Genomic DNA, 16,194 nt, shown 5'->3' with positions numbered 1-16,194 from the left:
CCCTGTCTGAGCTTTCGACCAGCTCCAGCCCTGCAATTCACAAAGCCAAGCCAGGAACCCAAAAACAGCAGGAGGAAGGAGCACGCTGTGTCTACATGATGCAATGTGTAGGTGGCACCTGTAAGAGCCAGTGCAGGAGCAAGTTTCAGAACCAGAAACAATCCCCCTGTGTCAGCACGGTGATTAATGGGCCCCACAAAGGCAGCATGAGCAGCGCGTGATCCTCCTGGGATCCTCCTGTATGTATAATTTTTTTCCTACCCATACATATTAGGGGTGTTGGGGAGACACAACATATTTGTGCTCGCATATGTGCAAGCACAGCCCATCCTCCACCTGCTAGACACAGTCCTCGCAGACAAGAAACAGAGGCCTGAGTCCTCCTGAGTCTGCACTGAGGTCTCTTAAACCCCAGACAAGTGGTCTAGCCTGCTCACGATTGCTTCTTCCAATGTTTGCAGAAAAAGAAACCAGAGTTTTGGAGGGCTTTTCTCTCCAGGAAACGTTAGACACGAACTCAACATACATGGTGCGTTATATAAGAATCTCTGGGTACACACAAAAGCTTTCTGACACCTCTTAAGAAACCTTCCACAGATTTACGAGAAGCCTCTCTGCCGAAAGTCAGACCTAGAAAATCATCTGAACGTTATTTTAACACAGAAGAAAGTGAGAGCAGCTCTGGTGAGCAGACAGCTCTGCTGCAGAGCCTGGACTCACATCTTTTTCCTTGTTGCTTCTCTGGGTGCCCAGGAAAAATGTTCAGGAAGATTCCCCACAAGTCCTCATATGCAAACTACAGATCTCACCAGAGAAACTTCGCAAGCTCGAGGAACACCCCTGTCAGCACCTGGGAGCCCAGGATGTTAAGCTGAAAGAAACAAGGCTTAGGGGAAGGAGCAGAGCATGTGATAAGCCCTTGGTGTTCACCAGCATCAGCTTCAGAAGCCCATGCTGCATTATCAGCTTTTAGTCTACTTCCAGATTTGTGAACCAAAGGTGACTGTAGGCTGCTGAGTCAGTAAGCAGAGAGCAGAAACGATGCACTGAAACTGTTCCTCTGCTGTCCTCCAGCTCTGCTGCTGCAGCAGGTATTTGACCCTCACACCAGGAGCAGTCACACCAAGGGCACTCTGACAGTCTGTAACGGGACTCTGACTTCGCTTTATAGTCAAGTGTATTTGTTGCATACAACTACTACGGCTGTTCCCGGAGCTATTCGCATTTCTGTGCAGAGCAGGACTTCTTGGTACAGTTTATTTGCTGGTCACACACCAGCACCACACACACTGCCCCTAAGCTGGCCACTTTCTAACATCCCAGATCTGCCTGAAGGCCACATGCAGGTTTCTGGAGCTCTCCTTCCATTCTGCTGGTTTGCTCTTCTTAAAAACCATCGTTGGGTCATTTATACCAAAACAGCAGAAGTCAGAGAAAATAACTGTTAACAGTAACTAATACTAAACATACGTGGCTTAAAAAGGCATGTGAGAATCAAGAGTGTGTGGGGGGGGAGGGAAGTTCAGCAGAAATTTTAATAGGAAAGAAGCATTTTTAATGTAGTTTTTTAACATTGTTATAAAAATCATAACCAAACCCAGTAGGATTTGTTTGTTTGTTTTAGGTCCCTAGGGACTCCTGCCCCGGCCTGCAGAACAGAGAGGAATGCAAAACCCTCGTGGGAGAGGATTTTATTTCCTCCCCAAGCCTTTCATCCTCATGCAGGGTTTCTTCGGTTTATCAGTTCCTGACTCACCCTCTTCCCTAAGTCACCCGGCTTGTTTACACTCACTTGCTGCCGCGCCTCCTCCTCTTCCCTGAGCTGCTAAAATTAGCATTGCAAAAGGTTTGAACATCCTTGAATGAGAATTAGCTAACACATAGGAGCCATAGGATGTATGCAGGCCCACAAAACACGCCTCTAGCGCAGGGACCACAGTGCTGATACCAGCTGCAGAACTGCCCTCCGTAACCAGGCCCAGGCAGTACCAGAAGAAAAGCAGAGCATTTCCCCCAGGGAGAATGGTGCCTATCGTTATCGCAGAGCATTTCCCCCAGAAAGATGCTGCCTATCGTTTTGCCTTCCAAATGCAAGAGCAGCAAGTGAGCTGTTATTTCTTGCTTAGATACAACCAGATTTTGAAATGGAAGCTCTAAAAGTTATCTGTCATAGCATGTAATACATCATAAAAGGTGTTCAATCACTTGTTCATCTGTATTAAGTGATGTATGGCTCAAGAGGATAAATATAGACCATATTACTATATATATATTATATTTACTATATATACATACAGACTGTAGACCAAAACCCTACTAACCTTAGCACATTAATCCAGCTGCCCCAGTTCAGGAGCTCCCTTCCAAATCCGAACCCTCAGCTAGCACCCAGGTTGCGTTGGTACGCACCAAAACAAGGCTGTAGTAACATGCGGCCCTTTACAAATGTGTAATTATGATGGTGACAGCCCCAAACCAGTTTTTTTTCTTCCACTTCCATTTGGAGTTTCCAGCAGACTAAGCTTTTTGCTCTTTTCATTCAGCAGGCGTTTCAGCATTGTTCTGCAGGAATGAATCACTGAGTCATCCACTCCGATGTTGCAGTCTCGCTCTCCCCAAAGTGCGTGTTGTCATCGTTCCTGTCACAAGGCTCCGAAGGCCCCATTAGATTAACAGACAGGCTAAGAACATTCCTGCACAGACAGGAAAAGCAACTTCAGCCCTTTTGCCTGGAAGAGTCAAGATGATCCTCCCCTTGTTTAAGATGTCATTATCTAAGATCCCTTCCTCCTCGTGCCTCATCCTCTTGTCAGCCTGGAGATTAAAATCCTCACGTTTCCAGCCGCATTTTACTTGCTTTTACAGCAATGCAACACGCTAATAAATTCCTCTCCTGCTTCACCTCCCTGGATTTTTATATTGCCATTAAGGAAGAGATTCATCTGGCATCTTAGACGAAGATATCCTCCATTTAGACAAGCGTGCGTGTGTGTGCCGAGTATTTTCTTCAGATTTCCTCTCCAGCTTTTAGAGGCTACAGTTAGGACTGGATCCGTTTCACTGAACACATTTCTGAGCCAACCTACACTTTTTACTTGTGCCTTTTAATGATTGAATGGAGTTTAGAGAGGACCAGCAGCTTGCTTCTCCCTGAGCCAGACACTTGCAACTATACACTAATACCGAGTTGTGGCTGTATCGTGCATATTACACATCTTGTACGGTGAGGAGAAATGGAATAAGAGGAAATGACAAACTCTTTAGGTAAAAATATCGTTCTAGAAAAGTGTCCTCAAAGTACTCCATATTAAAAAAAAAAAAAAAAGTAGTAGTAGTTTGCAAATATGGCTGAGTTAATTGCCTTCTTAAAAAACATCTATTGAAGCAGTATGATTAGAAAAGAAACAGGCTTCCTTCCAAGGGCAAATTAAAGCAAACAAACTGCACATTTCAAGAATGTTTTTCTGCTCACTGTCAGTTCAATTTTGGGAAGAAAAAAATATTATGAAGCATTTCTAGTACCAAAAAGAAAACACACTAACCTCGTAGAAAAGAAGGAAGAGATTAACGAATACAGGAACCATACCCAAAAAAGTCAGCTCCTGCTTCATTCCAACTGGCAAACGGTTACATATTTCAGCCCAAAATTTTGAAGTGGGTGGGAGTAAGGAATGAACTTTACTGTGCTTACTCCTCTACCAGCTGACCATTCTTTTGTTTTTCTGTACAGAGCTGCAACCAATTTGCAGGACAAGATTAAGTGCAGCTAAAGCAAAGTTAAGGCTTCGATAAAGAGCTCTTGACCCAGCAGTAAGGGCTGGAGTGAGACTGACTCGCCACCAGAACCACCCCTGTTGGCATGAACCTCCAAACATCTGATGGAAGGTCATGTGAAACAGTGAGCTTCGTTACCCTCTACCTGGGGGTTTGTTATAAACGTCTCTGCAAAAGGAAAGGATTCAGCTAGAAATGTTGAAGTGGTTGATCAGAAGGTTTTCAGACTACAACATGAACATGAAGAGCTAAAATATTCGCAAAAATGTGTGCCCTACACAGACACTGTAACCACACACTAAGGACTGCAAATGGATTCGCCAGCTATGGAAGTGTTTGGCGACCATACAATGTTTCAGTAGCAAAATGTAGACCCTACTTCAAACCAGAAATCAGTTCTGGGAAGTCCTACCGTTTCTCTTGCACACCAGATTACATTAAGAAATCAGACAGGTCCCATATAGTTTAAAGAACAATTTGTTAACAGCAGCTTAAGCAATACATCTTCGGGAACGTAGGAAGTATGAGGTAACTCTGTGCTGCACAGACAAATAAGAATTGAAATAAATCATCAAACCAGCAAGCCAATTCAGAGCTTTCAGCTTTTGATTGATATACCAATCATGATACCTCTTCCAGGTATCACTGGGAACTGGTATCAGCTCACTATAAATTCTTGCCCAACTTCCTTTATCATGCCTCCCTCTTGCACTCGGGGGAATAAAACATCAAAGAAATATTGTCAAAGGATAAACAAGCCACAGAAAATTAATTCCAAGTCCTTGAGAACATGCTGAAGATAAAATACAAGTCTTAAATTATTTTTAGATTATAATCTAGTTATTGAATACAATCTATAACCTTGTTATTTTTACCTTCAGAAAACATTTAACAAGTCTTGCGCACATAAAAACAGCCTTCCTATTCTGAAGTTCAAAAATTATCCAGTAAAATGACCATCTGCGGAAGCAATTGAGCAAGACCTCCACTTGTTAGAGAACTCTGTTTCTATCAACTTAAAGGAATGCTTATCTTCTTCTTTTTTTTTTTTTTTTTTTTTTGGTTTTAACTACCAAAGTTAGATCTGTTGAAATATAATCCCAAAAGTCTTATAGGCGCTTCTAGCTGTGCACGAGAACTTCATCATATATACACAAATACACACACAGTCATTCATACACATACATATACAACCAAACAAGTAACACCACGTCTACAAAGACTTTCATCTGTTATTGTTTTTTTTATACCAGAAATGCTTACCAGTATTTCCTATATTACTAAAGAAATGTGTTTTATGCTACTTCACTTGTCGAAACAGCTTACAAGGAAGTGCATTGGTTGTCCCTTCAGAAATCTTATTTCTTACAGCTATGACTAGACGAAACACACTTACTGCAATCACCAGTAATGCTGGCTTAATTCTAAGATAACCTGAAGATGTCAACAGTGAGACTTCACATAAGTAGCTTTTGTCATGTAGTGATGTATGCTGTGAGGAATGCAATAAGGAAAAAAATATTTAAATGACCTGGTAACCTTGGGAATGCTAAGTTCTTCCTAAAGAAACGTCAGCCCATGCATTATCCACGCATCAACACACCAGAGAATTCCGATGCCTCCTTCTGCAGCTTTGGAGAACATAAACACCAATACACCACGCCTTTTTTTTCCAGCAGGCCTAAGCCACTCATTTCCATGGAACATTAATTTTATACTTACGCAAAAAGTGTTTTTCCAGTAAGGCTATTTCCAGGTGACCTTTGATCTCATTCAGCCTGTCAGACTCCGTTCTGTTAAAATCCTGGACTCCTGAAGCCATGATGATGGTCCCTGGACCAGCCTATAAGAAAGCCAGAACATACTGACAGCTCAGAGGCACATTTTGGGGTCATTTAAATATATCAACTTACTTCTGGGGCAGTAAACAGTCGGCCATGGGAGAAACACGCAAGTATCAACAAGTCGGCGTGCCTCTTATTCGGCGTTAAACTGCCAAAATGAGTGGAAACTAATGCAGTGCACAGCATCTCCTCTCCCATGTGAATTTACAGATGGCACTTATGCAACCTCAGGGAGTTACACAAAACAGACATTTTTTTTTTGCCCCCTTACCAGTTCTGCTGTGTCATCATTTTATCCTTTCTTCACGTGGTTTAAAAAGGCACACTTATACGATCCCTCTCCTCTTCCCATTCAATGAAGGGTGAACGCAACACACTTACATATAAAATTATGAAACTAGCAGAAGAACTAGTTTTCTAGATATTCACTGAGTTATTAGGCAGCACATGCTGTATTCTGCATAACCGTTTATGTGATGTGTAACTGTGAAGACTGCAGCCTCTCTGCAAGCAGGGGACCGCCAGTCACCCTCCTCCAGCACTGCCCACTTACTGCTGAGGGATGTGGTTGGCGCCCAGAAGACCTTCCAGGAGGACCAGGGGAGGGGAGAGTCAGGAGACTGTGACCTGACTGATTTACTGCTGTCACCAACAGGCCCCCCGCGCGCTGGAAATACTGCGCAGCACAAGAATTAAAGAGCAACGTGATCAGTTCAGAAGAACAGCAGTGACAACTGCCACCTCCACAAAGCCAGCAGAGGAAAAAAATGAACCTATGCAGCAGAAGGCAGGTGATGCTGCCCATTTCTCCTAAAGCGAGCATTTTCAAAAGGCAGGGGAAGGGGTGGCCGAGGGCACCTCCTTGGCGGTGCAGGCTTAGGCCCCGTGTGCGGTTCCCACTGGCCCTAAATCCATCAGCGAGGATTACGGGAGCTTCTCCAACAGCTTACACCCCAAGCTGAAGCACTAGATTACAGGAACCCACATCCTGAAAAGGATTTTAAGACCAAAAGGGATTTATCTTAAGCATTTCCCCACCCCTTGTTTACCTCTGAAGACATACAGAGACTGTACTGCTTTCCACAGTCGGTTACATACATTTAACCACGACGGTTTAATTACATACTTACATAAACTCGGCTAATTTACAAGAAAGTTAATTAAAATACATTTTCTAGCTTTCAGGAAAGATGCACAGAAAGCTCACTGACAGCAAAGCGCTTTCACTGTTGGGACTGATTCTCACTGTTCAAATAAAGCGGTGTGGAGATCCCCATTAAACATCTGTTTTCTTGCTCGGGCTGGGTTTAAGCCTCAGAACTCGTCAATGCAGGCAAACTAGGACGCAGTGGGCATTTACTGCATGACATTTACCTGGCACCAGCTCCCCACCTGGGGTTGTTTCATGCTGTGCCGAGCAGAGATGCTACTTCCAGCCCCGAAAGCGGCACGGTGACACCCACGCAGCCCCACCAAGCTGCCGGCCCCGATGACAAGAGGCTGCTCGCCCAGCAGCGTCCCCGTGCTGCTCCCCACCTCGGAGCACAAGCATCCCCGCACCACGCCACGGCAGACAGACTGACTGGCCGACAGACTGACCCCGCAGCAGCCCTGGCTCGGGGAGCTGCAGAAATCTGCACGCACCAGGTTTCCCATCCACGCGTGCCCCCGGCCAGCGGGGCGCAGTACGACGGGCTACCTGCCACCGCTCCGGCCTCTGCTGAAGAGTAACAGCTCCACGAGCGCGGGATCGTGATTAACCTCGGTGTTTTCTCATCTATAAACCTGCACCATGTGTGCCCACTGCTGCAGGATTCAGTATTTTGCCGGACAGAGCCCCAAAGAGGAAGGTGTGGCAGAAGTCAGCAGATCCTTCCAGTTATTTCCCCCTGAGGTGGGCTGCATTTCAGAAACCCAGCTAGGAGAAGCAACTCCACTTCTGACTCTTCAGTGATGCTAAATCTAATTAAAGCCCCGGATACCTTGGCTGAACCTTTTAGGAAGCAGGAAAAGGCAAAAAGTGCACACAGCACTGGGGACATAATGCTAAGGGTGAAAAGGGTTCATTTGGAAAGTCTACAGACGTGTACATCTGCTAAAGCATTAGGCCCAAGAACTCTGACATTAGTTAATGGGTTAAAAATCAGCAGGTATACATAATTAATCTAACCCAAAATGTTCACAATGACCTTCTAAGTTAGGAAAAATAATAACAAGACAAGTTAAAACATAGGGCTGCTTGCTAAGAATGCTAGGAGCAAGATCACACAATTGTTTTATAATAATAAAAAGGTTTAACCAGAATAGGAAGATATACAGCAAGACAAGTTTGGTGGAAAATGGAGCCCTCTTTCCAAAATTAGTGAGGTGTACTAATGAATGCCATCTAGCAGTGCTCAGAAAACCGAGTATTTACAGGAAAGAGATATGGGAGACATTTAAGCAGACGGTTCTTCTGTCACATTTTTCTCCACACCAACACACCTTGTTCTGTCAAGAGGTGTTAATGGGCTAGAAAGATAAGAAATAAGGCTGTCACATTCACCAGAGGTCAACCGCCTGCCCCTGCATTAAACAACTACCTACCTCTGCCTGAAGTAGGCATAACTGACTCCGCTCAGAGGTTAACAAAAAAATGCTCTTATAATTCCAGTGTTAACTGGGTAATAATGTTGCTTTCTTCTGCTGCCTTTGTAGGACAGTGCAGGGACTTGGATTAACTAAAGTTTACTGTACAGGTGCCCTTCTTGCTTCTGCACGACTCAGTAAAAGCCTTAAAGCCTTCCACAGATTTCTGCTTTTCCATCCCCTTCTGCCTTCCCAGCTTGGACAGTATCTGACACAAGAACCCTCTTAAAATGTTGGCAATCACTATTATTTAGTGAGGAGGGCTTCACAGTGCCTAGGAGGACAGCAAAATGCCACGGAGTCAAGCAGGAAGAGTTGCAGTCAGAGGGGTTAAAGGAAGATTTCTAATGACGACAGACTGCCTGTAACCCGCTGTCAGAGGTCTGAGTTCCTGCTCCAAGCCACATAGAGCTCCGGATCTGAAAAACCACATCTCATCGACCCACAAATACATTTTTACAGCCATCACCAGTTTGGGCTTTTTGTGACAGCACCTCTCGACCTGAGAGCGCTTTGCCTTCCCCACCCACATCCCCCTCCATCCTGCCAGCCCTGGCATTTTGTTCTGTGCGCTGAGCTCCAAGAACACCATCACTACGCACCTGTAGCAAAGGTCTCAGTAACTTCTCCACTGAGCAAATACGGATCTGTCTTCTCCATCTGCAGGGCAGTACATTTCAGCATTATGTAGCAAAGCAACTGTCCGTCTCTTTCACTACATCACAGAGAGACGATTTTTCTCTAGGACTACCTAACAAGATGCCAGTCTCACTTCCAGGTTTGTAATTAACCTGTTAGAGAGGAGCAACTTCCAAACGAAGCAAATACTGGTGCAGCACAGGTACAGATGACTGTCATTTTAGCTGTAATTTGCCCAAGGCAATGGTTGCCGGACCTAGGGAGACTCTAGCTCAGACATAAGGTCCTGCCCTTCACTCCTCTCACCCAGCAAAACCCTCAGCGCTACATGAAGAACACCCACAGTGCATACAACTCCTGGATTACTTTCCTTGTATATCCACATGCTACGGAATTTAGTGCCCCGGGTTTCTCAGCTGACATTGCACGTGGAGGCTTCTCATTAAGAGTGGGTTCACCATGGCTGCTGCACGTACCTGGTGTAAGGAAAGGAAAAACTCCCAGCCAGACTGCTCGAGAACAAAAGCATCTACGTGAACTGTTAATCCTTAACAGCTATTCTGGGAAGCACACCCGGACCGGGTAGCTCCCAGAGCACCGCTACATTTTGCATTAACTTAAAAAGAAAAAAGAAAAAAGACAAATCTAGTGTTAGCCTGTAGTAGAGACTTTTAATATCTCAACCGTAATGTTTGCATCATTCTCTGTATCTTCATATTGTTGTAAATGAGGCAACTGATACAAAAGTGTTTAAGGTTTCAACTGTCATGTTTCAGGAAAAGCCAAACTGTACTGGAACAGCAATTAAATTAATGTTTTCTGTGCCATAGTAATTCACATTTAATCCTAGTGCACTGCCAGGGAACTTGCCTAAGTAGATTAGACTGCTTGCAGTACAATATGCCAGGTACAAGAGAGCTTCAATTTGCAATCCTCGCTGCGAGGTCAGTGCAGAACCTCCACGGGCTGAAACACAAGTTTGTTCCTTCTCCCTTTTGCCGAAGGGGACGTGATCCTCCGCTGCAGCGAGTTCGTTGCACGCAGTACTGTATGTTTTCTCCTTCTTATAAAAATGGAACATTTTTCACATTAACAGTACATAAATTCATCTATAGCACAAAATGATGAGACAACTTCAGAAGAGGCAAGACAAGCCAGAACTGGCAAATACAAGGAAGGGCTAGGATTTTCAGGGTACAGCCCCGCTCCCTGAACATCTGCAGTGTTTTAAAGCTTTTTTGCTTTTTTAGGTGCTGCCAAATACAAAATTGGGATTAACAGAAAGGAACCCAAGTTGCACCTACAGAATAGGAAACTGTGACAGCACTGAATACAGGGGACTTTAATTAATTGAGCAATGTGAATTATTCGCATAATTCACAAATTATGTTAACTTCCAACATCACAACATGACCGATGCTGATACGTTCACTACAAGGAAGATGGAACGGACCAGCTTACCCACTCCACCTGTTCCTTTGATTGTGGTGTTTTGACAAAGCAATGCTGAAATAACGGTGCTGCATATGGTGCTGAATGTCCAACGTTTACAAAAAACTACTGCTGAAGTGGGAAGGAAGGAAGAATCTGGGAAGCAGCTGACCTGAAAGATGCTTAGCAAAGAATTAACTTGTTAACCAAGACAGCTGTCTGTGCTAGATTTGATCACAGCGTCCAGGTACCCACAGAAACCCCAGAAAACACCTGCTATCCCAGAAATACCAGGTAGTAAGGGCACTTAACTGAGCGACAGGAGAAGTACCCACACAAGCAAATGGACAGCCTGTAGCTGAGAGCAAGCGAGTTCAAATCAAGAGCAAGATGCATTTTGAACAGAGCCTCAGAACAGAAGTCAAAGAAAAATAACAAATCTTCAAACTCCAGGGCTCTCCTAGCAGTAACCAGCTGTTCTTATGGAACCGCTGCTTTACCCAAACACCAGTGTGGATGTTTATTATAGAACTACCTAGGTAAAGCTCACAGTTGTGAGACAGAGAATAAGATTCCCTTATCTGATCATCCTTTCTGTCTGTTCAGAGGACAGAAATTCTGCATGGGCTACTTCTGTAAGATGTGAAGCGCTGGGTCTAGTTCCCACTGCTGTATTTGTGGCTTGTGACTGAACACTCACCTAAGTTCCTGGAGGTATATCCCAGAGGATGCTCTTCTTTGCAGACAGAGCTCTGCAGCTACAAGCTTTTAAGACAAGGCATTTTCCCCTAAAACCTCCATTTGTGGCAAGTTTTTGCATATGCTTGGCAAGTTCAGACACATCCATAAAGAAGAGGCAACTGATCTGCACATTTCCAATGCGCGCTCTGTACCCCTGAGGCACAGTACAGAAGGGCCTTTCATTCATGTGACTGTGCTGCACTGTTCTAATAGACCAAGATCTTTCTTTAATGGCTCTGTAATGATTAATACACCAGACTGAAAATTAAAAAAAAAAAAAGAAGTAGAGAGGGGCAGAGATGAAGCCTTTGACAAGAGAATGGCTGACAGTGGAGTCAATGACATCTGGGTACTGAAGATGCAGATAAGAGGACTGGGACTCAAATTCTGCATGCCTGTGCTCTTTTCTAAACCACCAATCTTGCTCTCCCAAGCCCACCAGTTCTGCATTTTCAGAGAAACAGTGAAGCAGGAGAAGTACAGCACCAGCTCGCATGTGTATGAAAAGACATAAGGCCTAGTTTCCATTTATGCATGAGACTTGCATTGACTTCTGCACGCTTTGAACAACTCCCTAAAGTATTCAGCAGGAAGAAATCAACACAACTGGGTCTTTTCATGGTCCCTCTTCCAGACAGCATAATCACAGTACAATGCCGTGCTGCTTTCAAAGCCTATGAAAGACAACAACCCTTTATAAGCAATTTAAGATCTGAGTTTCAGTCGCTGACTTAAAAATAATTCAGGCAGAACTCAAGAATCTGATGGCAGTAAGAAACAGAAATAATTAAGAATCCCTCTGTACACAGTCTCAGACGCTACCTTAATATTGACTCAAACATACAAGAATTACTTTTGTTACTCCTGTCACCTCTGCAGCACAGGGGATTATTTCCTCACCCTTCATTTTACGGATGGGCAGTAGCACTTAGGGGGACAGATGTCTGCCAGAGCCAAGTGCTAATCCCCCAAACTTCCCATGTGAAACCTATCCCTTATACTCCAGATCTCTTTCCTCATACAAGTTTGCTTGTTTGGCCAGTATTTGTAACACAGCTGCTGCTCTTACCCAGTTCCAGCATCACACTGACTTTGGAACTCACTAACACCATGAGCAGGGCAAAATAACAAGTTTGATACTGTTCTTGCTTTCCCCCCACCTCTTTCCCTCTGTTTTTAAATAGCTATGCTCAACTGTATCCCATGGAGTTAGATCAGGACAGCCTGTTTTAATCAGCCAGAGGGCAAAGTGCTTCTCTTCTGATTGTTTTCTCAAATTGTTCAGTTCTGTGTGCTGAGAAAGTAGAGACTACCACGACCAAAGATGTGTAGCTGTGAGGCTCTATTGCTAGCCAAAACTGTGGGTTTACTACCTGATTCCTTCTGCCACACCACCTTGCATCTACTGTCCTCCTAAAGAAACACAGAAAATACTATCTGGGCCTTAATTCAGATCTTTCTGTAGCTCTAGTGCTGCCATACACATTGTCCTGACTGGATACAAATCACATTCCCTGCTCTCCCCACATTAATATAATGCCTTAATTTAATGAAAATAGCCAGTATTTACCTAAAACAAGCTCAGAAAATACCACGTTGGAAGGGCAGAAACACAGAGTATAGTCAGTACATACAATCCATACTTATTAACAAGTGACAGATGTCTTCAGCACAATAAAAGCGAAGGAAAGGCATTCAAAAAGACCTTCCTTGTGTGAGGAGCTTGAGGATATGAATACAATAGACTTTTTGTGGCAGAAAATGCTCTGTCATTACCACTTGTTTGTTCCGTGATCATAGGAAAAATCTGGCAAAACAGCTCCATATAAGCACATTGTATGTGATGCTATACAAGAAAATTCTAGTTAAAAACAAACAGCAGTAAAACTAATAGCCACTGAGAAGGACACAAGCTGCCAACCCCAGAGGAAATGCTCAGCCTTACACGGTTCGAAAGCTTTCAGTCTAACTCCTCTAAGCAGCGAGCACGCCCTGTGCTGCTGGAAATGTGAGCTTTCAGACAGCAGCTGGACTGACCACACGTGGGGACAAAAACTGCGTGGTGAGTTCCCAGGGAGCTACAAATTCCAACTTCAACAGTTAAATTGCCAAGTTGTAATTTAGATTGTACCCACGAGTCCAAGCTCAAGAAGCCACAGCCATTTCAGAAGTTAAAGGAGGATTTTTTATTTCTTTTCTTAAACCAATATTCAACGCCTCCTGAAACATTTGCTGTTTAAAAATGACAGTTCTATTGGGATGCTTCTGCTTACACATGCCAAAAAGTTGTCATAACTGAGGAGTCTTGCAGAGGGTTCAGCCAGCACTGTGACAGGGCAGTGTCACTGGACACAACACCGCAGCACAGAGCCAGGCAGCACAATCCTCTAAGTGACGCCATCAGAAACCGTACACCTACAGCTCTGGCCAGTGGCATCTGAGCAGTTCTGGGTTTCTCAGGATGAAAAGCATCTAGATGTCTTTCCTTCATGTTTATTTGTTAGTGTTTTAACACAACAAATAACCATTCAGAAGCACATCCAAGGTTATCAAACCCTTCAAAAGCCCATCAAACCCTCCAACCTACAACATCTAAAAGCAATGGCAGAAAGAGGGAATCCTAATATTAAGAAATGACTTTGACATTTCCATAAAATGGAAGCGTACTCAAATAGCTTTATTCCTAATGCACACATCTTCAGCTGTTAAATCCAAAATACAGGGGCAAGGAATTACAGATTTGTTTTTTTTTTTTCTATGTGAGAACAATACAACGTAATATAAGGACACTTAAACAAACCAAGTACTTACAGGGTCTCTCAGCTCTTCATTGTCTCGGGTTGATGTTCGAGGTATTTTCACCGGGATTTCATCTCCACATTCAGTGTCAGAAGCATTTGGAGACTCTGCTAAATCAAGGAACTCATCTCTCTTGTGACCTCTGAACCTTATTTTGTCCAACTTCTTTAGCATGTTCAGCACTGCACTTTTCTGCTTTACCTTAACATGACGGTTGGAGTCTCTGCAAGAAACAAAACATCAGGAGTACTTTAGAAAACTTGCAACAAACCTAGAAACACATTCTGATCATTAGCTACCTCTAACCATTTTTTCAAGTGTCTTGTTGCCCCTGGAGGAGAAACAATTTGCAGCATATCCTTTTTAAAGACATTTTTAACAGATGAGTGGTTTTCATTAGTTGGTAATTTACCACCTTCCCCCACTATTACAGCCTCTTTCTCAGGGCTGTTTTTAAAGACAGGATGGGCACAAGCTCACAACCTGCACCCCAAACAAAGATTAAAAAGTCTGTTCTTAACAGCTTACTTTAAACAAAAAAACCTTCAGTTAAGTCCACATTCTTCAGCTTGCTGACATTTCTAATCAAAGGCATGAAAATCCACTAAGCATCACAACTTATCTCTAAATTCCCAGAAAAAAAATGGAGAAAAAGAGTAGCAAGGCTATCATATCACCCTCCTACTTCAGACTAAGAAAAAAGAAGATAATGATTTATTGAAGAGCTCCCATCAAAAATTACATTGATAAATTGATATAATCCATATTCAAATACACAGCCAAAATCCTTAAAATTAGCATGCTGACAATCTTGCACACCCAGAGAAAGATCTTTTCTAGATTTCTACTGCTCCCTTTGAGATAAAAAGGAGAATCACGTTATTAGTGATGTTTTCACATTGTTTAAAGGTAGCATAAGCAAAAGTTTACTGTTAAGTGCATCAGTGCGGCCAGCATTTTTGCAGATCATGCAGATGCTACCCCATCTGGAGGAATAGCAAATGCCCAGAACACCTCACTTCTGGGGACCATACATTGACATGAGCAATACTTGAACTTAAACTGAAATTATAGTTCAGAAACCCCACTAATATATTTTTTAAAAGATAATATAAGAAAGCCGAATTAATATATGTAAGTTTATTGTAATCGCAGCTTTCTAAGATACTGCACTGCAACACTTATGATTTAAACTGGACCCCCTGAAGCATCCTGATTCAATGCTCTACACCTATCACACAGTGTACCCGAGGTCGCAAGCTCCAACTTAAAAAAAAAAAAAAAAGTTAGGTTTTGATCCTACCACTTCAGAAAACTACCACTGGCAGTTTATTGCAAGCCAGCCTCAATTTTTTCTTGTGCAAACTCTGGTCTTCAGCTCAGAAACCTCCATACAGAGGATGCTCTAATGCTCTCCTCAAAGCACTTCTGCTAGCTAAAAATCTGTACTGATGCACTTGTTCTCATTATCATCGTCCCATCCTCTTTCCCTATAGTCAAGATTGCCCTCCTCATCACTAGAAGAAACATGCTTAGCCGACCGCACATCACCTCCTAACACAAACCTCATTTCAACAGAGCTTTTCTTCTTTTCCTGAAGACCCTCCAGCACTTCTGCAGCAACTATTCGCACCAAGTCCAAACCAGATCGTTCCCTTCACAACCTACCTTAGTTTGCACCTCTGCCAAGGTTTATTAGCACCCTTAGCTTAAACACAGAAGTTTGAAACTAATACAAATCCCCCAGAGCACAGCTGGCTAAGAAAAACCAGCCTCGTCCTTTATCGGAGATCCTTAAGGTTGCAGCCGTATGTTTATTCTTCCTCTTCAGCCTCTTGTGGTAACTCTCCCCAAGGTTATTTTCTACGAACTGCTTTTCTTTGAAGTTCTATTACTTGTCAGAGCTAAGTTTAAAATAGAAACACTTCTGCTCGTTCATTGCCTATATGATGAGGAAAGTTGTCAGCTATCACATCCAGAGCTATCTGTAGGCCCTGCTATTAATAGCGACTCGAGAACAAATGCTATCAGGGCAGTTTAAACCTCTGATAAGCACTGGCACAGACGTATCACGCTCCCTCCCGCCTCAGAGATCTCCATCTGCGATCAGCCAGCGTTACCTAGGACGCAGGTCAGACCCACACCACAGCAGTTCTAAACCAAGCCCCTCTGCTCCCCTCCATGCCATCGCTTTCAAACAACACGGCTGCAGGCAGAAATAACACGGATGGGGTAGGGATCATTGAATCCTTAAGGTTGGAAAAGCCCTCCAAGATCACCTGGTCCAACCAACCCCTACCACCAATGTCACCCACTAAACCCTGTCCCTAAGCACCAC

General features: G+C 43.5%; 1 protein-coding gene across 3 annotated transcripts in view; it reads right to left on the bottom strand.

Annotated features, from left to right (window-relative positions):
* The window catches only part of GRAMD4 (GRAM domain containing 4), a 76,372-nt gene that overhangs the window by 37,786 nt on the left and 22,392 nt on the right, over positions 1 to 16,194 (bottom strand). For all 3 annotated transcript variants that reach the window (XM_083822426.1, XM_083822428.1, XM_083822427.1), the window contains exons 2-3: positions 13,869 to 14,079; positions 5,497 to 5,617 (exon numbers count right to left, since the gene is read on the bottom strand). In XM_083822426.1, coding sequence (XP_083678552.1) covers positions 5,497 to 5,617; positions 13,869 to 14,079 — 332 coding nt within the window. The remainder of the gene's footprint in view (positions 1 to 5,496; positions 5,618 to 13,868; positions 14,080 to 16,194) is intronic.

The sequence above is a fragment of the Anser anser genome (genome assembly GCF_964211835.1).
Source record: "Anser anser genome assembly, chromosome: 1".
Taxonomy (NCBI): Eukaryota; Metazoa; Chordata; class Aves; order Anseriformes; family Anatidae; genus Anser; species Anser anser.
Note: the sequence above shows the minus strand (reverse complement) of the source record. Positions and strands in the feature narration are given on the sequence as shown.